Genomic DNA, 26,945 nt, shown 5'->3' with positions numbered 1-26,945 from the left:
TTTTCCAAAAAAAAAAAAAAATTGAAGGCCACATTTTCAGATGAAAGTGCCATTGAATAGAGGTCCCTCTTTATAGAGGAGTTTCAGGCAGCGTCTTCACTTTGCCAGACTGATGATATCTCATAAGTATCTGGGCTGAAACTCACACCTGAAGATTTAAATGAATAAAGTTTGACCCATCAGAAGGCCAGACAGATTTATGCTTGGAGGTCGCCTTTTCTGTCAAAGAGAGAAGCCCCAGAAAAAAAACCTCCTGTCTGGAAAGCAGCAGAGCTCTTCAGCATTTATGAAGCTGAGGTCCGCTGACCTTCATCCCATAACCCGAAACCTTCCTCCCCTCCCGAGGCAAGATGCGCTGCTGGCTTGGACATTTTCCAAGGTTAGGTGGAGGGCCTTGATCCTGCAGGGAGGTGATGAGGTGATGTGTCCAATGCCTTCCTCTGTTAATGAGTGTATCTTGGAGGACTGCAGGGGGTTCGGAGTATGGCAGAGAGCTCAAGGTAAAAACATCTCACACCATCCACCTGGAACGTTTGTGTGTTTGTGTGCGATTGCCGCTGGAGAGGATGCACAATAGAAGATGGGTCGTATTTTCATCTCCTACGGCTACGAAGATCCACAGATTGGCAAATTAAAAGAAAATTAGAGCCAATTATAACCACTGATAATTATCTGTAAGACGGAAACCTGCAAGAAAGCATTTTCAGTTTATTGATTTACATGAAGTGAGATGGGTAATTTATCTCTCCGTAATCACAGCCTCTGTTCTGTGACCTGTTCAGTTTCTAAATAACAAGATTGTGAAAGTTGAACTGCTCAATAGCATGAGAGCAAATGGATGAACTATAATGAAAAGTGCAAACAGAATAAGAGGGAAGAGCTGACCATAAAAATCTTGGTGGTGGTGTGGACTTACACTTACCCCTAGGTGATGAATCTAGGTAGCCAGGGTCTGTGCATCATGAAGAATAAAAAAAAAACAAAAAAAAACTTTAATGACAGTATTTCTAATGATGAGATGCCGTAAAAGGCAGAACCAGAAAAAATGGTAGAATTTGGTATAATAGTGACCAAATCAAATTTATTTGGGCTCTAGTATGGACACAGCTATATCTATTTACTGTTATGTGTACTGTAAAATTAGGTGCGGCTGATGGTAATCACCACAGTGATCATCGTGACCAACTAGCTCAGCTCACCCTCTGTCGTACGTTGCATTAGTACTAATTATCGATAATTATCTATCAAGGCTAAAATATAATGATGAACATGTGTGTGTGTATTTGAGACAGCCACCATCAAATCTGCAAGTCTTGCCAAACTGTAGTCACACACAGCTTTCTGTTTATGTCATCGCGCTGAACCTCACCACCGAGACGCCCTTCATGACCTGCACCTGCCTGTGAATTCAAACATTATCATTATTATAGTTTTCAAATGCTGGAACAGGCGAGACTGTGCTGGAGGAAAAAGTTCTATGAAAGCTAAACTGGCACCGCTGCTGTGTCATTGATCATCTGGCTCACTGTGGCGCTCTTCCAGACATATAGGTCATTACATTATTCAGTGCAGTGAGACTTCTATAAAACCTGTGACACGCGAGAAAACGAGTGGCCTCCGCTGCCTACTTAGCAGAAAACGTCTTTATTATCGTGAATGGAAAGGTGCCTTCATGCTTCAGAGGTCGTTTTGCATCCTTTTTTTTTTTTTTTTTTTTTTTAATTTAGCGATTTCTGAGGAGTCCAACAAGATCTTCACATGTCAAACAACACTGCATTGTTAGATGATGCACTGTATGATTTTACATAATAAACGTGGTGACAACAACACATTTAATGACAGAGATATGTGAGAATCTTGCATTGACACGTTCAGCAGTTGTTTGGTTTTTGTATAGAACATTCTCTTGTGTTATCCAATCTTATTCAAATATGATTTTAAGGGTCACTCTGATCTTGTTTTCTCTCTCTGTGACTTGGGCACATTGTTTGCGAGGTATAACCGAAGTGTGTTTGTTGCAAGGCTGAAAGAAATGTTCCTTTTCAAATGTTTATGCATTTGTTTGGTGAGTGAGACTCATTAGGACTACCAGTCAGGCCAGTCATGGTCAGAATTATTCTCAAGCTGACAGCATAACAAAAGAATGTTTTACAAAAGCTTTAATGAGTAAGAATATACTACAAATTAAGGAAGGAAAAGGTTCAGAGGACCACTCCGAATCAGTCCGTCTAAAATGTTACAAATGCATGACGTGAAATTATTGTCTGAATTTTGATCTGCCTCAGAGCTTCTGGCCTTCATTACCTGCCATTTTGTTAAACCAAGCACAAACATTTCTCTTCAGAAACTGTCCTCCAACTTGACCCCCCAACATGGCTTGATTACCAAAAGGGAGAAATGAACAGTTGCCTGAGGCCCCCAGACCTTTAAGCGACCTCGGTGTGTCATTGCGTGTCTTTTGTTTTTTCGTTCTGTTTACATGCAGATTATCTGGTATATGAGGAACTCTACTTTAAAGAAGGAGCCCACATGATGCACAGGTCTGAATAAAATTGTGATCATAGTTACACAAAGTAGCCAGCAGACAGAAACCCAGGTGACCGTTTGTTTCTGAGCAGAGCTTTGAACTAACTAATCTAAGATAATTGTTGGTCAGCAGAACTTGTGCTGTTATCGTTTTACTTCACAGCTGTTTGGACATTGAAAAGTTTAACACACCACAGTGCTGGATTCTGAAAAGCATTAATCACTCAGACCTTCATTATGAGGACAACAAGCTCTTTATCTACATACGGAGCTGAGGAGGAGACACCAACAAGAGGCTGGTTTGTTGTTGTTTGTCATATCATATCTGGAAATAATGAGTTCATGTTGTCACACTGTTCTCAGCCATATTATCCAGAACTATTCAGGAAGCGACTCCCTCAGCGCTGCCACATGACCTTGTTCAAATTGCCCTTTATTGTAATACCTTGAACAATCAACAGGTGGTAGTCTCTCCTCCCCCATTTCCAAATGCTGAAAGGCGCATCTTTTGATTTGACAGGAAGATTTTCCCAAACTCCCAAAATGTTCCAGGAGTTCATAATTAGTTTTTAAAATCCATACAACACTCAAAAGGAGTTGGACAATTTGGTTTTTACGTGTACCAAGGGAGAGCCATAGGGGAGTGTGTGTCTGTGAATTTGTGTTTAAAACAAAATCACCTCAGCCCGCGAAGCATTAAGCTCAGGCACTCCTCTCATGCAAAGTCTGAAATAACTGTGCGAATGTGCCGCTCAAGTATTCAGTAATTACTCTGACAGCAGCCGTAAGATACACAGAGGAGCCATCATATGTATTATTCAGCTTTAAGTGGGTGGAGTGACACCACTTGTTCTGAAAAAGCTCAAGGAGACTCAATTTTTCATTATAAGTTGGAGTAATACTCCTTAACATCACATGCCAACAAGTCCCCACTGCAGGCAGTTTGCCACCATGCATACATCCCATTAATTGTGTGACATTGTGTGGTACTTTTAAGTGCTGTGTAAATGTATATACAGTATGTAGATACATGTACTCTGTAAATGCCAGCAACGGTAGCTTGGTAAGGTACATAATGTTTCCATAATTTCCTCAACACGTTGTTCTGCACCTCCTCACCTTGTGTGGAGGGAGGCAGAAGCAAGATGAGATATGTGTGGCTGTTATGTCAGCACATGTCCATGTTGTATAACTTTACAGGCTCTGTCGCTCTGAGGCACAGATACCAATCTACGGCTATTTAATAGAGCAGTCGTAAACATCTCCAACAGCTTTCAATTTAGAGACGTGTTAAAACATCCTGCCGCTTTGAGGGCTTTTTGTGATTTACTTAGACCTACCAGCGTATTGAATGATATATTTCATTTTTGTTCGGGCTTCAAACTGCTCAGCAAAATAAATGGTATCAATATTCAAACTACATGAGGCGATTACTGGACTCTGCAGGATACCCGTGAGCATCAACAGCAACGGTGACAACTGGCAGTGCCACAGGACACAGCCACACTTTGAGTAATGAGCTTAACACACTCTCTGACTGCAGACTTCAGGAGGTGGACACGGCGTGCAGAAGCAAAGTACCTCAACACGCTGTTACTGCCGCGAAGCAGAGCTCTGCAGGCTTGCTCCATCTTGTCTGCATTCCTCTGCGAACTCGGGGAAGTGGCTCTGTGGAAAATTCCACCTTTGTGGCGTTTTAAAGGGAAGATTGGGAAAGATAAAGGGCAGCAGTCCTGTTGGCACTACAGTTTCCATTTTGGCATTAAGAACCTTGTGTTACGTTTTTATTGAAGGTCCAACTTGTTCCCACTGGTTGGTTTATAACCCTTCTTCTCTGACGTTCTGAGAAAAGCACTTATTCATCTGCTGACTGAGGGCCAAGTCCACCAGTACCAGTCTCCTGTTTGACGGGCACATGTCAAGCTACAGACAGGAGTTTGTTAGCTTATCAGCTTAGCGTTCCATACAGTCTGGAAACAGCAGGAAGTTGCCTGGCAACCTCAAGATAACAAGCTGTTTTTATTTTGGGGTTTGGTTTGGTTTTTGTTTTGTACAGTTCAAACAAGAAATAACATGTTTATTAGTTTCCAGTTTTTATGCTAAGCTAAGCAGCTGCTGGCTGTATCAGCATGTAACTGTACAGGCATGACAGCAGCTACTCCTCTTCCACTATTAAGCGTAAATGTCGAACTGCTCTTTTGAAACATGACCCTCTTTCGAAGTTATTTTACAGTTTATGTTTCGCTTTTCCCCTCAGATCAAAGACAGTCGATCCATTTCACGCCTCCACCGCAGTAGCTCCACTGAGAGCTCCGAGCATTCACAAATAGACACTATAAAAACAAAGACACTTACATTGTGTACACATGAAATTCTTAGTCAACATGGAGCAGGGATTTCAGTTTAGGTGGTTATTGGGTGAGAAATACATGTGCCGAGACCTCAGTTGTGGAAACAGCTTTGCTGATATTCCTGGAGTTTAACGCAACTTTCAAACGCCCGATATGAACCCGACTTTGTTCGCTGCCTTTCAACTGCGATCATTTAAAGAGATTAAAATCTGGGCACTGGGTTTATGCATTCATGCAGCATTCAGCATGAATCTGTGTCCCCGAGGGGCATCGGATTGGCTCATCAAAGCAGAAATATCTGCAAACTGACATGTCAATGAAGCTCCTTCCTCCTTGATATACATTTATTTCGCTCATGAAATCTATCTTTTACTTAAAAAAAAAAAAAAAAAAAGATCTTGATCTCACTAAGACTACCTGAATAAGGATGAAGCAAAACCTAATTCACCCCTGACATGCTGGCACTTGGTTCACGTCAGGGCAGGCCTCTGCTCTCAGCCTCAGCCAATTCAAACTTTAATTCCCAACTTTTGTGTGAGAGATTATTAATATTCAATGATTCAATAATTATTTCTCAGAAGTTCATATGACAACATGCATATCCTGTTTTTTCCTTCCACCTCAGCAACCCAACCTTCCCTCTTCCACTCTTCAGTCCTTTCTTCTTTTTCTCTTCCTTAGTGTGTGATGCACTGCTGGGTAAGGAGCAGCATGGTGAATGTCTTTCAAGTCTCAGCAAAGCAGCGCATATCCAACCTGTAGTTACAGAAACCTGCTGCCCTGAGGCCAAAGAGCATAAACCATCCCACACCCTCTCCTTCCTCCAGTGTGGTCCCTGCCCAAAATGGGTGTAATCTGCCATAAAACCTTCCTGCTGTAGATTATAGGGACACTGTTGTAATTGAGCAATGTTTCACAGTCCATTCTCATTTGGACATCCATTTGTTTCTGCTGGATTTTGTCGGAACTAAACCAAAAGGTTTATGTCTTAAAACTTCTCAATAAACAACATCTAACTCCTGGTTCACCCTTCAGCAATAATGTGACATTTTGGGAAATGCACTCATAGGCCTATTGCAACAAGTTAGATGAGACAATATGGACCAGTTTTACCAGTCCTTTATTTTGTCGAGTAAATATGAAGCTGTAAACCTGTATACCTGCTTAGCTAAGGCAAGGCAAGTTTATTTATGAAGCATCGTGCAGATACAACGCAAATCAAAGGGCTTTACAGAAGGATTTACATATATTAAAATAGAATATTATAATAATTCAAAATAGTTAAATCAAAGTTAAATTAAAGGTAGGAGGAATAAAAAGACAAACTAGTGAATGCACATAATGAAAAAGATATGTGATTTACAGGTGATTTAAATGAGCTGATAGAGTCAGCGGTTGTTCAGGCAGTTTAATTAACAGTTAAATTAACATTTCAAGTATTTTACTTGCTAAATGTTCACATTTCTGTTAATTGGGGAGCTATTGTTGACGGTGTTAATGATCTATTGTTGGAGTTGGTCAGTGTGTGGAGAGCTGCACTTTTTACCTCCTCTTTGTGCCAGACTAAGGTGAGCAGCTGCTGCCAATATAACGCACAGGTATATGAGTGAGATAAATCTTCATATCTAACTCATCTGATGCATTTTCCTAAATGTCAGACTCCGCTGTCACCGGGCTCTCTGGTGAAATCAAGCAGTCAGAGCCATAAGATGAACCATTAAATCCCTGAAACTGCAGATTTATGTGGATATTAAATCCAGCATCTCAGCCACGTCTATAAAACAGCTGGTAATCAGCATAAATGAGGAGGTTCTGCTGTGTTTGTCAAAACAGAACAGGTCTAACTTTCGTCTTAAGGGTGTAAGTTTTCTTCCCACCATACTGTTCTTTACTTTTGTGCAGTGCAGCATTCCAGGCAAGTTGAAACTCGACCAAGTGTCTTCCCCGTCTGAGTGGATCGGTTACTGGGTGGATTTTAAGGCAACTCAGATGCAATTCTGTAACTGAAGAGTACAAAAACTAAATTAAAAAAATCCTGCTAAACTCCAGTCCCCTCCTTGCAGGTACAGTTTAGAGCATATTATTTTCACCTCATTTTAGTACTTTCTTTATGTTTGTTCTGCAGAACACAAAATGGGCACTGCCCTGAATTAAAAACGTATCTCAGATGGATTTTTTTTCCTGTCCTGCTCTTAAAAAAATACTAAATGAGTTGATTTACATAGAAGAACGGTTCTTCTGTGGCATACCCCATCAGTGGCTTCACTCAAACAGGGAATAAATCCTCTAAACAACATGCCCAAAGAAACATCCCTTTGAAGGAAAGGCAAACACGCTATCAGCAAACTTAAAAAGGGCTTATTATGTCTGTCACTTCCATAAAATTTGGTTTTAAAAGTACCGCGGGATGCGTTTATTACTGATATATTTTCACCACGGTAATAAAGCCCCAAGTTTCTAGTTGCTGTGGTTAGTCACAGCATTTCTTAACTGGAAAAAACATCAGAGGTGATTTTTGGAGGGATTAAATTATAGCTTTGTCCAGAAAAATAAGATTCAAGGTTACTGAATAAATAGATAATTTAGAAGTAAACACTTTGATAGGCTTTTAGAAGAAAATGAATTACTCTGTCATCATCAATTCACTTAGGAGGTCCATGTGTTGCTGAACCATGCTTGTTATCTCTGCCCCCCTGTCTCCTGTAAATGAATCTTCAAGTCGTCCCTATAACACAAAACATTTAACAAATTCCTACATGCTGCACACAGCGATTGTTGTGATTCAGATCGTGATGTTTGTGTATTTCGAAAGGTTTTCTGTGGGGGAGGAGAAGGGTTTGGTTTCACACTAATTTCCTGCGTGGAAAGAGGCAATACTAGGGTGTGGACTGGCTCTGTGGCAGAGAAGGGGCGAGGTTTAACCCTGCTGCTGCTCCGTGATTGGTAGACTCGGGGGACAAAAATACCTGTACCTGCTGCAGGTAAACAGACTGACATCAGGCACAGCGGGGATGGATCGGCTGGCAGGATTTACTGCAACCCTTCAACCTCCTTTACCTGACCCATCTGGGGAGCTTGTCAGCTTTGTGTGTGTGTGTGTGTGTGTGTGTGTGCATGCGTGCGTGCGTGCGTGCACGTGTGTGCATGTGCATGTGTTTGTATAATTTCCACAGGTTGTATTTTGTGCACTTTGTCCATTGAGAGCCGTAGAAACAGAGCAGTTGCCATTTTTACTTTTATTTCTTTGGTAAATGTCACTTTTTTGTGCGACAGTTGCGTTACTCTTCCAGGCAGTTTGTGCATTTCACATGTCTCGTCCTATCGAGCAGGTGAGTGGAGGTTGAACAGATGACAACATGCACATTTTTCAGCTTTTACAATTTGAGTTTTACATGGAAGGGAGACGTGGGAGCTGAAGGTTGGTGGGAATACAGTTATATTTCTGTGTGTCTCGTCTCTACATGTCTAACAGGACTCCACATTAAGTGACGGGGTGGTGAGAGCAGTCAGAAAGCAGGTCCCGTCTTGTGCAGGGAGAGGCCTGCCTGGCACACCCATCAAACGCACACACGGAAACAGCACAGAAGTCAATGGAACCAGTTTTTCCATGTATTTATTTCTTTTAACCAATCTGCCGCTTTTTTTTTTTTTTTTTTTAGAAACTGAACGATTGGCATCCTTGAAAGTGTTGAGAGGAATAATTTCTGTAATTGCTCACCTGAGGCACCAGCGAGCTCCCCGCTCCAACGAAACCATCCATGTATTCTATCCTTCATTCCACCGGAGTCTGTGTAAAGTGCCAATCAGATTTCAGTGGTTTGAAGAGTAAGACACATGGAATTAGTCATCTGGAGAGAGCTTTGAAAAATCGCTGTGATCACATCGCCACGGTTTGTAATGGTTGTAACTTTTAAAATAAAGGTGAGCGTTGCTCCGTGACTGAAAGATATGGCCTTTCGTACCCTTTGATGTCAACCGGGCATTGAATGCATCAGTTCTACACAAGCACAGAAAGAGGACCTCTCCTCCTTCTTACCTGCATTGCGACAGCCGTTGAATATTGCTGCGCTGATTGCACTTTAGAGTTACTGCAGGATCACAGAGTGCTGGCAGCCCTACTTTGTGTCTCTTAGGCTGTCACTCACAGAGGTTGTTACGTCCTCACACTGTCTTTCTGCCCTCACTTCTGCGAGACATGGCAATTACACAGTGACTCCTAAATTCCCACGTTTCTCTGTCCACAGCAAACTCCTCAGGGCTTGTGCCGAGATGCAGCTTTGTGTCCCTAAAGTCAAACCACCCACAGACTCACACACATTGTCAGCATTGTACTCATAATTAAGTATTGAGTAATGAACATCTTTTACATCTCTTCTTTCTGAGCAGTATTGTTTTCCCATCAGGTTTTTAACCAATCCTCTGTGGGACAATTAACCTGCCTCATTAGTACGTGACATTTCCAAGATGCTGTTCAAAGCCTTAATTATAGCTAAATGGGCAGTTGGAAGTCATCTGACAGCTACATTGAGCCCTAAGTCACCTTGCTCTATATCATCCCAATTAAGATGGCAAGAACATAAAGAATAAACAAACAAAGCAAGATGGTGCCAGCAAAGCAGAGGGTCATACAGACAACTACTGAGATGCAGAGTTGTTAAGGTGGTTTTTCTCTATAATTTTGGAGAGTCAGACAATAGTTTGCCCCCTCCCCTCCGCCCACAGTTACTACAATTCATCCAAAGTTACAGGTGCTAAAGGCCCATAAGCTATTTTACAATGTCAGAAAAGCATCATAAATTAGTCTGTAATGTATATATATAAAAAAAAAGACATACCCAGTAGAGAGCATGAACCATGTACATGTAACACAGACTTCAGAAAAATCCAGTCCTTATCATCTGAGCTAATCAGCCATCTCAGCAAATGTCATATAGCAGAAAGACTTTTGGTTTTCTCCTGAACAGGCTTCTGTTGCACCGCACACCTCAGCGTGCCGTTCACCTTCCTGTTGGAGACAATGATGACCACAGGGCTTAGCGCCGCATACAGTGAGGAGAAGAAAATACGCAGGTCAGAGATAAACGAGGAGCTCATGGTCCTCCTCACAGTGAGGGTGTAGACCCAAAGCCCGTTATCTACCCCGTAGAGGACCACGTACAAGCTCACGAGCATTACCACGGCTTTGGCAGCCCGCTGCTCGGCCCCGCCGCTTCTTCCACAGCTACCCCCACCACTCTTGCTGCTGCGAAGTCCCTTCACCTGCTGGCTGTGCTTGTAGAGGAAAACCAGGATGATCAGACTGGCTAGTGTCATGAGGGCCATTGGAACCACATCTCTGCCCACCTGGGCTGCCCCATTGGCCTCTTTTGACACCTTTGAGGGGAAGTGCACATAGCAGTATTTCACATTAATGCCATAGTCTATCAAGGTAGAGTTAGTCTTTGTGCCAAAGGAGAAGAGTATGGCTGCAGAGCTCATGCAGGTGTTTACCAACCAAAGGAAGAAGAAGACTATGCCCAGATAGTGGGCTGCCAAGGCTCGAGCTGAGGCCCAGCATGATCCGGGAGGGGCAATGCTCAGGCACTGGTAGGCGCTCAGAACAAAGGTGAGCCAGATGGAGAGGGAGCGGGAGGTCCTGTAGACAAAAATCACAGCTTTACAGCCAATATCACCAAAGATATTGGCCAGGCGGAAAGAGGCCAGGGTCTCCAGCAGACAGCGAACACCCACCACCAGCAGGTTTGCGCTGGCCAGATGCAGGATAATGGCGTCCGCCGGGAGTAGGCGGTTCTCTTGATGCAGCAAAAGGAGGAACGCCAGGATGACTGCAGTGTTTCCGGGGACTCCAACAACAGTGAGGGACAAATAGAGCATCCCACGAACAAACTGTTCTGATGACATTCCTGCTGGGGCAGAAAGAAGTGGAAACACTTTCATTAATTCAATAAAATCACAAAGATTTTCATAATATCCTGATTTGTAATTGGTTTTAAAATCTTAAACAATGCCCAACATTCAAAGTGATATCATAAAAAAATACTTCTGCAAGGTCTCGCTCTTCCCCGTGAGCCGTCACAGCTGATGAGGTTTGGAGTGAATCTTGTTTCGGATCCCTCTCTTCTGAAGTGCTGAAGCAGTTTTTGTTCTTATACTTTCATTTATACTTGGTTGGTGGGTCTGTTTTTCATGCTCCATTGACTTCTCGTCCCTCAGACTCCAATTACTTGAGATCAATTCAGATGACTGCTTCTGTCCCTTCACTGAGTTTCAGCCATCCAGAAAGCCACGCATTTGGGTTTCCTTCAAGGGTATGTAGATCCAACCAGTGTTAAGGAAAGAACAGTATCTATGAGTGCTGTGTTCTGCTGAAATTTTTAGATTCTCCCTTTTCTTTTGTTTCTTTCTTGTTTTTCTTTTCTTCACTTTTTTTTTAATTAATGCTACTGTGGTTAGTTTTCTTTGGTAGACCTACTTCATAATATTTTTTTTTTTTTTTCTGCAAACAATTTTCAAAGCTTTTACCTCTTAAAAAGACCTCCCTTTTGTTGGTTGGTCTGATATCAACACCACAGTGTCCTCCAGTGGAGAAAGCTGAAACAAAGTGGAAGCCAGAGGACGTTCCACTCCGTCTGCATGATCGATCACCTCCAGTTTCATTTGTAGCGCGACACAGCAACAAATTTATGATTGTGTAATTCAGCCGAAGCAATAAAAGTTTTAAAAATGGAATTAAACCTAAACCATCAGGATGTTGTAAGGTCGTATCAGTGTGAGTGTGCCACATGATTTAAACTCAACATGTTCCACAGCAGGGACTTAGTAATGAATATTAAACGCATTTCTCATTAGAAGATAATGGGATGTGTTTTCCAGAGTACTTATCACACTAAAATATGCCAATAATATAATTAGCTACTTTTAAAATGACCTGATAAAATTCCATTTTGAGCATCACATCAACATTGCATATTTGTTGACTAAATTTGCATGTTTACCCGTGAGTTAAATGTACATTTTGTTATTGAACGACTTATTTTCCCTAAAGAGGAATTCATATCAATGCCAAGGTAATCATTGCATGCACACAGCACAGAACTAATGGTGCATAAGATACATTAAGTGCATTGTGCCTGCAATGCATGTTGACAAGTTAGTCTCTGTAAACTTGTAAAATGCAAAGGACTGGAAAAACATTTTTTTACAATTTTACTGAGCAATCTAAATGACTATTATTTTTAACAATATCAGAAAACCTTGTGGATTTAAAGATAAATGAAATCAAAAGTCCTGGGAGGTCACTTTGGCGCTCTCCTTCCCTTTAAATGCAAATCAAGAGCGTGAGCTCCATTAATATCAGAGTGAGCGGCTGCTAAGCCAAAAGCTTCTTAAACCAAATTTTTTTTGCTGTGGGACAGATTAACTGGCAGAATGAAAAATGCACTGACTATTCCCTCATCACCAGCCGAAGATGTTGCCCTTCTCAGCATACTTAAAAATGCAAAAGGTTGGGGGGAAAAAAAATGACATTCCCCGCAATTCATTTGAGTTGACTACAAAACGGCTAACTTCCAAAAATATTTCTGGCCTAAAATAATTAAGTAATAATACGAGACTTACTTGGTCTAAAATTACACATCTCCTGAACAGTAATGAAGAAGGTGCAAATAAAACATTTACAATATGGCTTTAATTAAAATCAATATCTTGGAGGAAAACAACAACAGAATGAAAATGTTCTATTATTTATATGTGAAATCAGTAGCTGACTGTCTCATAAGCTCGGCCATTGAGGTTCATGTCGACATTGTGCTTTCCATTTACAAACATGGGGGGAACAGAAAATTAGAAGCCTTGTCAAATATAATGCAGTCCAGTCCAGACCATGACGAACTCTGACCTCAGTGCTAAAACATGGTAATTTAATATCCACCTCTGTGACAGTGTAAAAAAAAATGACCTTTATAGGTATCATTAACGTACACTTGACTGCAGAGCCTGTTTTGGAATTAATTAGACTGTAAATGTGTTCTTAGTGAAATGGCCCCTAAGTGTATTATATTGCACAAACTTGCATCAACTCTGAGGGTACTATTGTAATGGAAACAGTTATTGTAAAATTAAAAATTAAATTAATGTAATAGGCAAAAAACAATTTACATCAGCCAGAAAACAATGAATAAATAATAAATCTTGTCAGGGGAGGAAAAGCCTGCTAATAAAAATGTGCCATGCAGGATGCAGTGCATGTTGAAATCCCCTGAGCAGAACATGCTTGAACTTGCCATTTTAATTAGCTCTCTGAACATGTAAACACGTAAAAAACACACAGGGAAGCAACATATCTTGTGAAGCTTTATTTCAAGTCTTATTCTCAGGAGACATCCTGCCTCTCTAACAACACTAATTTGGCACGTAATATTAATTTTAGAGAAAATAGAGGCTAACTGATCAATATTTTTGAAGCGTTTTCAACGTTGGACCCTTTGCCTACTACAGTTTAGATAGAGTACATCCCCCTAGAAAATCTGGGTACATTACAAAATTCTCTTAAGCATCTGTCAGCACGGAGAGGGAAAACATAAATAAATAATGGCTGCTTGTCCCCATATCCCCAATTAGTACAGACATATATTGTTATATTTCTAATTGTCCTGCTCCTCTGTGTCTTTTTTTTAACATACTCCCAGGACATGAAGGAAGAAAGGCGCGCACACAGAGGCACCAGATGTGAATGTAAAAGCCTCTTGATGGCTCATTCAAGGCATCATCAGGCGGCTTTTTGCATCAACAATAACTGCACACTGTTGTCTCCACAGGGCTTGTTTAACTCTGTTTTTTGTTATTTTGTTTTTTGTTTTTTTTTTTTAACTCCAGGGGGGAAATAACATTAAAATAGTTCAGAAGATTGACATGCCCAAAGAAATTTATCAACAGGAACTCATCATTCAAGGTGAAAATTCACAGAAGGATCCAGATATGTTATTTATTTATATAACCTGAGGCAGCTCAATATCTTTTTATGACAAGGAACAATTTCCAAACATTAAAGTCTAAATCTAATTTGGAATGCTGTGTTGATGTGCAGCCTGCAGCACCGTCATTCATATTAAAAAAGGAGGGTGATCTGCTAGTGCATGCCTCGTTTGTTTGGAATTTGACAACTCACTTGCGCTACTAAGTTTCATTCCAAGCCAGAAAATTTGTATTTATTTTTTCAATCTTTTTCTGTAAAACTGTTAAACAATGCAATAAAAAAAATCAACATGCTCTCATATGTGAATTTCTCCTGTGAATTTGCACTGCTGGTTAAAAGTATCGCTTCATAACATTTATTTTGCAAACATACTTTCAGACATTAATCTGAATCTTCAAAGGTTGAAATTAATTGATTCAAATCTGCATCCCTGTGCTACTAACCAATGGCTGCAGCACGAAAGAGTAATACAAAGAGGGAATCTCAGTCGTAAATATACTGTAATTTTGGAAGAATCTGATTTGAAATATCCTTTGAGATAGCTGAAGCTTCATGTGTGTTTCAAATAAGGAAGGAAACTGTTTTGCTCAGAACAAGGACATGGATGGAAAGAGATCTATTAATCTTCAGGGTAAACAGGGAGCATGATGAGAATGAAAAAATCACTGAATAAATGTGTAACTGGCTGTTGTTGTAAGACACATATGAAAAACTGTTTATCACTCTGTATTATATATCCTCGCAGTGTTTGCCTTCTGAGACCATCTCAGATTTAGCGCGTTGGTTAAATTACCAAACTGGGCTGAGACCATTGTAGAGTTGAGGCTATAAAATGAAATTTGCACAGGCTATTAAACTGTTGTCGAACAGGCTTCGCTTTCATCTGCAACTTCAGGTGAGCATCACTTTGAACACTTTGAGATTAACATCATTTTTATCTGTTGTAACCAACTTGGAAGACATTGTTTATGTGCAACGCATTTATAACAGATTTGATTTTCTGTCTGCTTTACACATCTTGACCGGTGCAGGCCTTGGGGTCATGGATCTGTGTGTCACAATCAAAGGGGTCTTCTTCCTCTTGCAAACAGGTTTGGGCATCTTGGGGAACACTGTGGTGCTGTTGGCCTACAGTCACATCATTTATAACAAATCCAAGCTACTTCCTGTGGACATGATCCTTTGCCACCTGGCTTTTGCCAACCTCATGCTGCTACTGACCCGCTGTGTCCCTCAGACCATGACTGTGTTTGGGATGAGAAAACTGCTGAATGATCCTGGCTGCAAAGCGGTGATCTACGCCTACCGCATTTTCCGGGCTCTGTCAGTTTGCGTCACCTGCATGCTCAGTGTGTTTCAGGCAGTGACCATCGCCCCTGCTGGGCCGCGTTTGTCAAAACTGAAACTTGCACTTCCCTCCCTGGTCCTCCCCACTTTTGTGTGGCTGTGGCTCCTCAATATGGCCGTATGCATAGCAGCCCCTTTCTTCTCTATGGCTCCACGTAATGGCACAGTTCCTGCATTTACCCTCAACCTTGGCTTCTGCCATGTGGACTTCAAAGACAACCTGTCCTATGTCATCAATGGGGTGGCTGTCACTGGGAGGGATTTTGCCTTTGTTGCTCTGATGGTGGGTTCAAGCTGTTACATCCTACTGCTTCTCAGCCGCCACAGCCGCCAGGTGAGAGGGATCCATCGCTCTCAGGGTGCTGGAGCTGAGATGAGGGCTGCCAAAACAGTAGTCACCCTGGTGGTTCTGTACGTGGTCTTCTTCGGGATTGATAATGTCATCTGGATTTACATGCTGACAGTGGCTAAGGTGTCACCAGTGGTGGCTGATATGCGGGTGTTTTTCTCCTCCTGCTACGCCTCTTTCAGCCCCTACTTCATAATTTCTTCCAACAAAAAGGTCAAGGCAAAGATCGTGTGTGCATCTGAGCAAGACCAAGTGACAGCAGACACTCAGGAGTCGAATGACAAATGACTCTCTATATCTAGGCAGGCTGTTGGCTCACCTCAGAGACAGCAGAGCTTTCAGACCTTATCATTTTGAGCATTTGTGCACAGATGACTGTCATTTGGTTGAGCAATGGAGCCTTTATAAAGTAGTGCAGAGAAGTGTCTGCAGTGGTGTTTGTTTGTTTTTTCTGTTGTTTTTTTTTTTTTTTTTTTTTCAGAGGTCTGCACCTGCAATGCACTGCAGCAGAAAAAGCAGAAAAGATCAATCACTGTCGTCATCATCATCACCATAACCATCCAGCCTCTTACTTGTGAGAATTTGCTGCTTTTTTGTGTCTCTGTTTTGTGATTTGATACTCGATAAAGTGGTCTGATTTTTATATTGTATGATTTGGCATAAACCTCAGGTGGTATATTTTAAAGCCTGGTTTAGTTAAAAAAAAAAAAAGTTAAATTGAATGTTGAATGTCAGAAACAAATATAATAGTAGTGGTATATGGAATTTAGCCATCACAATTATACACCTGGCATTTTGTGATAGATATTAAGCAGCGTTAGCTAATTGAAGGGGGAGTTAAACTGACTTTAGTGATGGCTCATGTGTAATCAGTTATCAATTAATAATGAAAATGTCGTTTATTTGTGTTAATCTTATGTTCCGCTTATTTGCACGGGCTCTTCTTTGCTGCGCTCTGATTGGATGAAAATTCAGCATTAAACTTTAAATGTCATTTTCGTTTGTGTGTATTTTGTCCTCAGATTGATCTCTCAGGCAGCACTGTCAATCAACAGAAAGTACCGGGAGCCATGTGTTTATGTGGAAATGTGAATCAGAAAGTTTTTATTCAAGATGTCAGACGAAATCGGTTATATTCTATTTGTTTATTTTTTGTCTGTTTGCTAATCTCACTTGAAGGAGAGGATTGCGCGATAATGCAGCCTGACAGATTGAACTCCGGGCGGAAGGAAACACCACAAAAACATCAACAAACCCCAACTCTGAAAAGGGGAAGCGGAAAATGAGCAGAAATGTTAAACCAAAAGTGAAGCTACAGTCAAGTTCAGATCCCCAGAGACAACAGTCTGTCTGTGGATGCCCACAAAGACGGGAGTGACTTTTGAGGGCAGTTTTTACATCAGTCGCGTCGAAACGTGGCAGCTGAGCTGAAGCTAGCAAGACGCGAAGCTAGCAGTTAGCCCCGTCAGGCAACAACACGCAGCAACGCCCCTGAAAACAAGCAGATGCCGAGGAAAGTATTTCAAGGCCAACAAGTTTGTGATGACAATAAAGGTCGTCTCCAGTTTGTGCCACACCCAGCCGTGTTGTTTTATTCAAGGTGAGCTGTTTCCTGGCTGCTAGCTAGCAGGCGGCTAGCGTTAGCTAACGTTCATTGCGATTTTTTTTTATTATTATTATTCCTATTTATTTATTTATTACAAGTCAGATTGACTTTGGCTGCAGTTTCCCTTCTTCACTGTTACTCTCATGCCAGTTTGGGGCTTCATGAACATTTGTGGATTGGTGTCCGGTCCTCCTCCTGAGTCCGTGTGAGATGACCTGACTCCCGGCTCACCGGATCCAGCTGCAGACCACGATGGCCAGAATAGCCTGGTACCAAGAGAAGGTCAGTCCGGTATTTCATCCGAAAGTCACCCAGTAAACCCAGCTTTAAGGGAGCGATTTCCGCTTTACCTCCTCTCTAAATGTCATCTGAAGAAAACGTGTACAGGCTGAAGAAATGTATTTTGAATTAACATTGATTTCTACATCCATTCATCATCTATACAGGGACACTCACATCCATAGCCAATTTTAGAGTTGGTGTTAAATCCAGAAACTTCCAGACATACATCTACACATGCGTAATGAGGGAGGCAATAAGAATTTTCTGCAGTACAGTCTTTATGAAATATATTCAAATATATGTAAAAATTGCAGAATTTTTGTATGGAAGTTTAGCAAATATAACTGTGACATGACTGCAATCCTCTGTATTATTTGATGTTGGTTTAAAAACAATTGCAATATGTTGTTAATGATTACATCGCTGTTCTATAAGCCAAGTATAAGCAGCAACCTTTGGTCTGCCACATTGTGGAGTATCACACAGCAATACACTTTGCTGGTGTTTGTAGCAAGCTCTTTCATCCATTAGGCAAATCGCAATTTCACGATGACCTCCTCGGCAGTAGGACATTTCTCACACCCACAAAGTTCTCCTTATATGAGTCATGGCATGTAAGCTCTGCACAAAGTAAGGCGAAAGGTTTATGGATTAATTCAATGTGACTAATCTTCACATAAAAAGTGCTTTAAATCTTTTGAAAATTTTGCCCCTAATGAAGTTCTATTTGTTGTTACAGATCGGTGCATATGATCAGCAAGTCTGGGAGAAATCTCTGGAGAAGGCAAATCTAAATGTAAGATGCCCCTCTAAAGAAATAAATGTGTGTATTTATTTTGTCAATCACCTCCTAATTAAAGCACTCTTTGCCATTCCTCCAGGGTTTGGACAGCAAACCAAAGAAGGCATGTTACATCAAGCCAGACCTTATTGATGTTGACCTTGTGAGAGGTAAAGAATTAAGTTATCCACCTGCTGTGGTTGATTTGTTGTTGTTTTGGGGTTTGCTTGCTTGTTTGTTTGTTTGTTTTTTAGTTGTTGGTATGTCAAGTGTCTGCTGGGATATCAGTTTTGTTTTGTAATAAAATTATTAAATCTGAGTTGGACTCATTTGTATACCCAGGTTCCACATTCAGCAAAGCCAAACCGGAGAGTCCCTGGACATCTCTGACTCGAAAAGGTCTAGTCAGAGTCCTGTTGTTCCCGTTCTTCTTCCAGTGGTGGATCCAGGTGACCTCTAAGTCCATCTCTTCATGCATCTTTGTACTGTACTTCATGCAAGGTGAGCAAATTTGAATGTTGTTTACATAATGAGATATTGTAAACCAACCAATAATGTTTTGGTTTGACACCAATAAATTTAACAAAACATTTCAGCTCTATTCATTTACCACAACCTTAATTCGACCATCGACCACCATGGAAAGGAGGGTCTGAAGAACAGGAATTTTCTTCTTCAAGACAGGCCTTCGTGTGCTGCTGTAACATAGAGAGTCTGTGTCTATGAAGCCCAGCATGAGAGAACTAAATAGACTGAAAGCTTTAAATAATACTTAAAGAGAAGCTGTGCGCTGACTTTATATACTGTTTTATGACCTTTCATTGCTGTCCTGGTAGTTTTAATGGGTGTGTAGTTCTCAAAATAATGACGCAGCAGTAATGATTTCATTACTGCTGCGACATTAAAAATTCTGCTGGCTGGTACTAAAGATTTTCAGGTTTTGTTTTGTTTTGGGTTTTTTTTTTTGTTTGTTTGTTTTTTTTTTTTGACTTGGCAAAGCCACAGAAACAAAATGACACTTCCAGTGATTAAAGGAAATCGCAATTAATTGATTCTTGATATGGACAGGAAACACTTCAAATTCAAATTCCTTTTTGTAATTTGACTTGCATGCAAATCATCCCATATGGCCAAAGTTCAGCATCTCATTTGCCACAGCTTAGACTCAGTTACACCTGGGCTGCAGAAAAAAAACTCATTAGTGAATATGAATGCTGTTATAATGAATCCCTTAAGAGACCATTTTGTTTTACTCTCCTCAGTGGCAGCAGTGGTGCTGTACTTGGAAGTCCCTGGGGCAAGTGCCAGCGAGGTGTTTGGACCCATGTGTCTGATGCTGCTGCTGGGCACCGTGCACTGCCAGATTGTGTCGACTGAGTGCAGCCGGTGGCCCTCAGGCAGTCCAGCTGCCAGCAGCACCACCAGCCCTGCGCGCAGAAGGAGGTAGTTTTCTCATTGATAGGCACCGCACACTCATTTGCTTGTACTAACATACTCTCACCTCATGACACATGCATAAACTCATCAACACACAGATTAATTCAAAGACTGCACCTGTAGCATTGCAGTAAGGCCTCTTAGGAGCTCTCTGCAGTTTTAGAGAATGGCTGCTCTATTTACCATCTTTACTTTATTTCTGTCTCCTTCAGGCCAAGGAAGAGCAGAGGGCTGAAAAAATCTGAAGAAAAGAATGACAGCGGGGACGGAGAGCAGCTGGGGCCCTGGCAGTCTGAAGAAAATCAGCGATTATACAGAAATGAAGAGAGAAGGGTACATTCATCTTTCACCATCTTTCAGTAAACAAACCATTTTTGATCTGTGGCAAATATAGAATCCTCGTTTTTAGCAGGATGGGCAATTTTCAGAATTATAAGCAGCAGTCCGTGCATAGTTTGTGGATTTTCAAAGTAATCACAGCCAGAATTTCAGCATTAAGGCAACTGACGAGTGTTGAATGCTAGATGATGGATTGATTCTTAATTTCCTCAAAGGTTTATCAGTTTAGTGTAATCCTTCTAAGGATATTTTAGTGAAGCTCATTAGAATGTCAGATTGTTATTTAGTTATTCTCATGCTCTAACTCAACTATCCCTTCTAGGGGCAGATTATGGATTTAAAAAAATCGAAGATTCTTATTGGAAAAAATATTTTTTAAATCATGATAATATATGATTTTTAGAAGAACTTTATTTATCATTGACTTGTAAAGTGTAAATTGCAGATTACAAAAGCAAAATGTTACTTGTATTTTTGCGTGTATTGGAAAACACAACATCAAATGTATTTGTTTCTTAATTTTTTTGCCTAGAATAAAAGAAAGTCAGGGTTTGGGGCATCTGACGAGCTCTCCACTGAGGAAGAGGATGGGGTACAAGCAGTTGAATTGATCTGCCCACCAGCTCATCAAGAGAGACTCCCTGCACTTGTGTCTTCTGTTAGAAAGAGAAACTCTAACCCAAAACCTACACCAAGACCACAGGTAAAAAAAAAATGTTCACTATATGTTAATAAAACTAGTATTCTAAGGGATTTGTTGTAGATATTATCTTTTAGTACGCAGAATAATCAAACTGGAGTTATATATTAAATCAGCTTCAGATGGTTATATAAAAGAAGCATTGAGTAAATTCCAGGTCTGTAACAAATAAAAACCTCTTATACGTCATATTGTTTGGTGTGAGAGCAGGAAGGCAGCGGAGCTTCCCTCAAGGTAAAGCCTCGAGAACTGGAACGTCTCAGGCCGAGTGTTGGCTCCCGTCCTGCCTCTGACACTGATGACACGCTGTGGGAGGAGCTTCTCCAAGGGTCTGACTCTGCCAGCACAGGCAGCAGTGACAGTGAGGGGAATGGAAGGTGTAACACCGGCTCGCCACTCCCACAAGCCACCACTTTGAGCAGTGATGACGAGAGCCTACAGCAGGGAATCACTGGAGTAAGATTGCTAAATCTTTAATACTAGTTTTTTGTTTTTTTTTTTTTTATCAATCGATAAGGAATTACAGACTGTACGTGTCGGTTGGTGCTCCCAACTTTAAACAAAAGAAACCACTGACCAGTCGATGAATGGTCTAATTATTGCAACTCAGTTTAGCTTAAACCCACCAGAGAACTGCTCACTACATTTGTATTGCACATTAGAAACTATTATTTAACAGGATGTCTTCTGTTTTGCTTTCATTGTAGAGCCAGCTGACTTGGCTGCAGGCTTGTCACCCATCCAAGGACCGGGTCAGTGCCATAATATGGGAGCAGGGTGAATGCAAGAAAGCAGATATGTCCGTGATGGAGATCAGCGGGATCATTCTCACACGGGTGCACATTTTACTCTTTTTATCCCCGTTATTTCTCCTAAAGACCTTTATTTACACATAAAGAGAGATTGTTTTTGTTTTTTATCCCCAGAACCATATCTACAGCACAGCATGAACATTGTAATTTTAATTAACCACTGGTATAATATATCTGAATGAGCAGACTCTCCGAGGAAAATAGTTCAGTAGATTTATCAGCACAACCAGGAGTCTCCTTTCTCTCCTGTCTCCTGTTGACAGGTGAAGTTAGTGGAGCAGGGTATGGGTTACCTCGTCCTCGGGGGGCTCGTGACCGTCACCCTGGCACTGCTTCCTTTTGCCTTCCGCTTGGCTCAGCATCTGGACATATCAAGTGTTAGCTCTATGTCCCCGACAGAGCTGGCAGAACTGGCAGTTGGGCCTCCTGACGCTCAGGCCTACACCTTTTTCTTCATCACAACAGTGCAAAGAGTCTGCCTCACTGGACTGTTCTTTTTCATGATGTGTGTGGCTGAGAGAACATACAAACAGGTGAGCGGTCACTTTTGCTCTCCAACAGAGAAGCAGTAACATAACAATAATCAATAATAATTTTTACCATCGTTTCTTTCTACTCCTGTACGTCTGCAAGCCTCAATTTAAACACATTGAACCTGAGTGATGCAATTTGTGTCAAATATCATTCATCTGTACATCCTAGCTTCATAATTAAGCTAAATATGAACACACAAGTGTGATACATAACTCTTCTTGAGTTTCATTTACACCTTCGAGTGATATCAATATCTCATGCCCTTCCATACTTATGATCATCACCTGTGGAAGATTCCAGTAGTGTCAGAAGTAATACTGTCGATAACCTGTGTCCAGGATTATCGCAAAAACAACACAAACTCACAAAACAGAAAGAAAGAAATGGACCCGCTGTAGGTATGACTCACAGCTATTTCAAAATTATTCTTCTTACATTCTCATTGAGTGTTATGGGAGTTGAAACATTATTATCACATATAAAAGATCATAACGTCCCATTAAATTATTTCTTTTCATACACAGTGGTTTGCCCTGCCCTAAAAAAAGAAAAAACAACTTGAATTGCTCGCTCTAAAAATAATATTACATGCCACACCTGGTTACATATGCACTGACTTGAATTTATTCATTTATATTTTTAATAAATCTTCCTCCTAGTAGCAAATAGCAGAGTGTGTTCACAAACAACATAACTACTTACTTGTTCCTTTTCCGTACTTCTGAATTATTTTGCACTGTTTCTTTGTTTACCCAACAGAGACTTTTATTTGCCAAGTACTTCAGCCATCTCACTTCAGCTCGCAAGGCCAAGAAGTCTGAGATCCCTCATTTCAGGCTGAAGAAAGTCCAGAACATAAAGATGTGGTTGTCACTGCGCTCTTTTCTCCGGGTGTGTATTGGGCTGTGTGACATGGACGTGCATTTGTTTGTAATGATATATCACTGACTTGCTTCTTTATTGCAGAGACGGGGGCCGCAGCGCTCTGTTGATGTCATCGTCTCCACTATTTTCCTTTCAGCACTTTCCATTTCATTCATCATTTGTGCCCAGGTCAGTCATATCTGCTGGAGCAGATCCAGTCTGTTTACATTTAATAATGTTGTGCAAATAGTTTGAGTTCCATTGAGACATAAAAATATGGAACCATTTTATGATATTATGCGAGTGAAAATAAGGTATAAAGTTAAGATAAAAAAAAAACAAAAAACACTTAATATATTCTGTTAAGAAGTGCTGAGGATTGTTTATATAAACTCTGCTTCTTTTGCTCTTTGTCAGCTTCTACACAGCCACAAGACATTCCTGCAGTCGCTGACAAACTGGGAGCTGATGTTGTGGGGCTCCTCCCTCATCCTCTTTCTTTTACGGTTGGCCACACTGGGCTCAGAGACCAACTGCAAATACAGCAACTCCTCGGTGCTGCTGACTGAGCAGGTCAATTTCTGCAAAACACACAGTCTTCAGTGCAACAAGTATAATATTACGCATATTCATCCAATGTCAAATTAACTTGCTCCTTATTAAACAGGTTACTATGTGTAAAACTTCCTGGTTTTAGATCAATTTGTATCTGAGGATGGAGAAAAAGCCCAATAAGAAAGATGAGCTGAGTATAGTGAACAACGTTTTAAAACTAGCTACAAAGCTGATGAAGGTAAGTTCCACTTGTATTCCGTGTTTTTGATCATGCGGTTGTGTTTTTATTACAGCCTTAGCCAGTACTTCTCTCCCAAGCTTCAATACTAAGACAAATCATCTAGTAATGATGCCAAGTCTCCAAACTTTCTACTTTACTGTGTTATACCACAGTTGCAGTTTGCATACCACAAGCATGTTAAAGTTAACAACACTGCTCCAACTTTGGTGAGATTACTTGACAACTAATAAGTGAGTTGAAATCATAGCTTCCTTTTAATGGTTTTCAATCATTTGTCAGCAAGTAAAACAGAAAATATCACTTAGTGAGAACATAACATAGAATAACACTGGAATAACAAGTCATGCCTCATTTTTTTGGCCAAATAGAACATTAACCAGCGACAGAAATTAATAATTTCTGAGGATATAAATTTTGTTGAATTCCTCACTTCCTGTTCACCTTTTCAGCAATTCAATAATCTTAATCTTGTAACTACATCATCAACGTAAAACATCATTAATAACTTATAGATACATTTAGAAGTATAAAAGACATTTGATTGTATTGTCATGTAATTTTTTAATATTTCTAATGAATTCCCAATGGAGCTGTTTTTGCCAGTAGTTTTTAATACATAATAAATTATGTCTTTAACCACTTCTTAGATTGAGGTATAGACACACGTTGCAAACTTTGTATTCCCTCTTAATCTCCACCAGGAGCTGGATACTCCTTTCAGACTGCTGGGCCTCACAGTGAACCCGCTGATCTATAACATCACCAGAGTAGTAATTCTTTCTGCTGTGTCTGCTGTGGTCAGCGACCTGCTCGGCTTCAACATTAGAGTGAGTGGCGCCTTCCTGCCAAATGTTGATGACACGTTCTTGGTTCTACTGCTAAATGTTAAAATGTCAACTGCTTGGTTTCTGTGATAATGTCAGAAGAAGATGGAACAGAACAGAATAGATGGAAGTCTCACTCCATCAATCTTGTACATCGAGTTCACTTTACAGACACAGAGAGCACCATTCAGCCTGGGAGAAAGCAGTTATTAAAACTTGTTCTTGCACACTATGAACACAGGTGTTGAACAGTCAGAGGGTCGAATAACATGCCGTTCTGCGCAACATATTGGCTTCAATGATTTTGCTGCTTGAGTGGCAACCAATCCCGTGATAGTTTGAGCTTAGCTGCTTTAATTTTCAGTTAGTTTTATCTGTTTTGGGAACACAATCTCTTTATGGAATTGCTATAGTAAATTGCTGAAATAACTTTTAAATCCAACTGAGATCATTTGTCCTCTTTAATTGCATAGTACACTATGTGTGTTGGGGTTGTTAGTAGCTACAGGGACATCTTAGAAACCTTATTCATTTGTTTCTGGCCATCTGGCAGTCATGCTGGCAACATGCATATCAAAAAACAAAAGATGTGACAGATGAGTGCAGAGAGCTGATGAATTCAAAAGTGGTTTCGATAGGATCCATATTTAGTGGTTTAAATTACAAGCAATGAAGTCTTGGTAAATGTAGAAAATGCTTAGAGGAAGAGATTTAATTGTCATGCCTGTGTGATGCATGATCACATGACAGGATTGGCCCTGGGAAAATTTCTTTAAACAGGGAGAAACAGCGAGCCTGGCTCTCTTCAAAGTTTACCCATACACCCACCCGTCTGAATCTCACTACTTAAATACACCGAAATACCACGTAGGAATTAAAACAGAGACACATGATGTTAATCAGTGGTCTTCAAGGACCATCATCATCCATCAGAATCACTTGTCAAGCTCACACACCTCCAGCAGCAGCTTAAAGGGTTATGGCTCACCATTTGCGTAACTCCCCAACGACAGCTGTCTGACGTCCCCGCCTACTTCATGACCAGTACCATGAGTTGGAGCTCTTTTTTCATTCTGGACCAGATTCTTCTGTTTGTCTTCTGCAGCTGTAGCCACAGTCAATGCTAAGGGTCACGCTTACTGTCTCTGAAAATGTGAATTTTTATTGTGTGATGAATGAAAATAAAGCTTCTTCTTCTCTTCCTTCTTAAATACCTTCGAGCAAGGCCGTTCAGTTCAGGTTTAACCAGTTTTGATTTCTGATGTGGGTGGACGATGCCAATCAAACCACTCCTGTTCTAGTGTCACTTTGTAAAGTTTTTATACTTAGCTAAGATGGTTGTCTCCCTGCCCTATCTCCTTGTTTCTCAGAATCACTTTTCCCCAAATTGTTGATTGATCAGTGATGCACGGCTGGACCAAATGCTTTATTCTAAAATACATATATTTTTTTGCTATTCTGTGAAAAGTCCGAATTGACGCTAATTTTCTTTTTTAATCTCTTCTCTTTATTTTGCAGCTGTGGAAAATCAAGCCTTAAATGTGAAAACAACAAGCCACTAAAAGTCAGACACTGGAGACCAGAAATACCACTGCAGATGGACTCTTATCTATACAAAAAAAAAAAAGTGTGCAAACCTACTGGCAGTATCTCCATTGTCTGTGCCTTCTGTCTGAGTTTCATCGGTCACATGCCTGAGATGCTCTGACAATCGCTCACACCCCATCACCGGCTGCTAAGCTGGCGTAGCATCACACACTTTCCCCTGGGGCCAAACCGCTGACCCAGTGCCTAACCTTTGAATGTTCCTCAGTATTTGGTTAAATATAGCAGTGCGTGTATCTGAATTTCCATTTGTGTCTTGTACAAATGTTTTGACACAAGCTGAAATGTAAATACTATTGTCCTTTTCGCTGTAACTCATCAACATAATGATTCAGTTAACTACAAAAACAAGCTGTGCGCTGTATAAAGCTAGTAAATCAGGCGGGCGCGCTCTTGTGCTAAATTAATTTTCATAGGAATCGGTTCTGATTTAAACTTTTTGTACTATTTAATGAGAAAACATTGTGGTTGTAAGTGGGCTTTATTTATTTTGGGTTCTGTTTCAGCGCTTCAACTTGTCATGGCCCCCGAGAGCCATGACTCTGACCACTGTCTGCCTTTTGTATTGAAGACCATTGTTTAATAAAATAACTATGCAAAGAGGGGTGTATTTATACTTCAGTGGATTAAGGTCAGTGACATCTTTTTCATTTTGGATGTTGGCCTCGGTGTGTTTTCTTTATTAATCCACCTTCCTCAGCTTCATCGTGCAGCTGATCCTCTGCACAGTGTTCAGATTATGAAGTGGTAAAAGTGAAACTGAACGGAAGTCTATTCCCATCATTACGGTAGTTTGGGGGGGGTGACGTAGAGGCACT

At 40.7% G+C, this 26,945-nt stretch overlaps 3 protein-coding genes and 1 long non-coding RNA gene across 6 annotated transcripts; 2 read left to right on the top strand and 2 right to left on the bottom strand.

The window, feature by feature from the left end:
• Positions 1-8,515: 8,515 nt before the first annotated feature.
• On the bottom strand, positions 8,516-11,212 carry ora2 (olfactory receptor class A related 2). Of its 2 annotated transcripts, XM_029501992.1 has the most exons (3): positions 10,608-10,822; positions 10,372-10,512; positions 8,516-10,250 (listed from the first exon to the last, which is right to left on the bottom strand). In XM_029501992.1, the coding sequence occupies exons 1-3, from the start codon at positions 10,812-10,814 to the stop codon at positions 9,804-9,806; spliced, it is 795 nt and encodes a 264-aa protein (XP_029357852.1). In that variant the 5' UTR covers positions 10,815-10,822; the 3' UTR covers positions 8,516-9,803. The 2 variants fall into 2 exon arrangements, with proteins under 2 accessions (XP_029357852.1, XP_029357851.1); XM_029501991.1 differs by adding an exon at positions 10,918-11,212 and having other exon boundaries at positions 8,516-10,780.
• A 3,681-nt stretch (positions 11,213-14,893) lies between these two features.
• ora1 (olfactory receptor class A related 1) lies at positions 14,894-15,835 on the top strand. Its single transcript, XM_029502863.1, has one exon. The coding sequence runs from the start codon at positions 14,894-14,896 to the stop codon at positions 15,833-15,835; it is 942 nt and encodes a 313-aa protein (XP_029358723.1).
• Positions 15,836-16,781: 946 nt separating this feature from the next.
• phtf1 (putative homeodomain transcription factor 1) lies at positions 16,782-26,729 on the top strand. Of its 2 annotated transcripts, XM_029503201.1 has the most exons (17): positions 16,782-17,147; positions 17,304-17,435; positions 18,175-18,231; positions 18,317-18,386; positions 18,559-18,717; positions 19,479-19,659; positions 19,866-19,986; positions 20,525-20,695; positions 20,903-21,148; positions 21,400-21,528; positions 21,768-22,037; positions 22,798-22,929; positions 23,005-23,091; positions 23,320-23,475; positions 23,600-23,695; positions 24,400-24,525; positions 26,041-26,729. In XM_029503201.1, the coding sequence occupies exons 2-17, from the start codon at positions 17,406-17,408 to the stop codon at positions 26,059-26,061; spliced, it is 2,052 nt and encodes a 683-aa protein (XP_029359061.1). In that variant the 5' UTR covers positions 16,782-17,147; positions 17,304-17,405; the 3' UTR covers positions 26,062-26,729. The 2 variants fall into 2 exon arrangements, with proteins under 2 accessions (XP_029359061.1, XP_029359062.1); XM_029503202.1 differs by lacking the exon at positions 16,782-17,147 and having other exon boundaries at positions 17,156-17,435.
• LOC115044254 (uncharacterized) lies at positions 21,128-22,966 on the bottom strand. The gene is made up of 2 exons (XR_003840769.1): positions 22,741-22,966; positions 21,128-22,017 (listed from the first exon to the last, which is right to left on the bottom strand). It is a non-coding gene; the product is annotated as an uncharacterized LOC115044254 (long non-coding RNA).
• Positions 26,730-26,945: the final 216 nt, after the last annotated feature.

Source organism: Echeneis naucrates, chromosome 5 (assembly GCF_900963305.1).
Source record: "Echeneis naucrates chromosome 5, fEcheNa1.1, whole genome shotgun sequence".
Classification (NCBI taxonomy): domain Eukaryota; kingdom Metazoa; phylum Chordata; class Actinopteri; order Carangiformes; family Echeneidae; genus Echeneis; species Echeneis naucrates.
The sequence above is the reverse complement of the archived record's forward strand: the minus strand, read 5'-3'. Positions and strand labels throughout refer to the sequence as shown.

Coding starts and splice junctions, on each gene's coding strand:
- ora2 (XM_029501991.1), bottom strand. CDS start 10,778: ATGTCATCAGAACAGTTTGTTCGTGGGATGCTCTATTTGTCCCTCACT.
- ora1 (XM_029502863.1), top strand. CDS start 14,894: ATGGATCTGTGTGTCACAATCAAAGGGGTCTTCTTCCTCTTGCAAACA.
- phtf1 (XM_029503201.1), top strand. CDS start 17,406: ATGGCCAGAATAGCCTGGTACCAAGAGAAG. Junction 23,476..23,599: donor CGGTGCTGCTGACTGAGCAG/GTCAATTTCTGC, acceptor TCCTGGTTTTAG/ATCAATTTGTATCTGAGGAT. Junction 23,696..24,399: donor TAGCTACAAAGCTGATGAAG/GTAAGTTCCACT, acceptor AATCTCCACCAG/GAGCTGGATACTCCTTTCAG.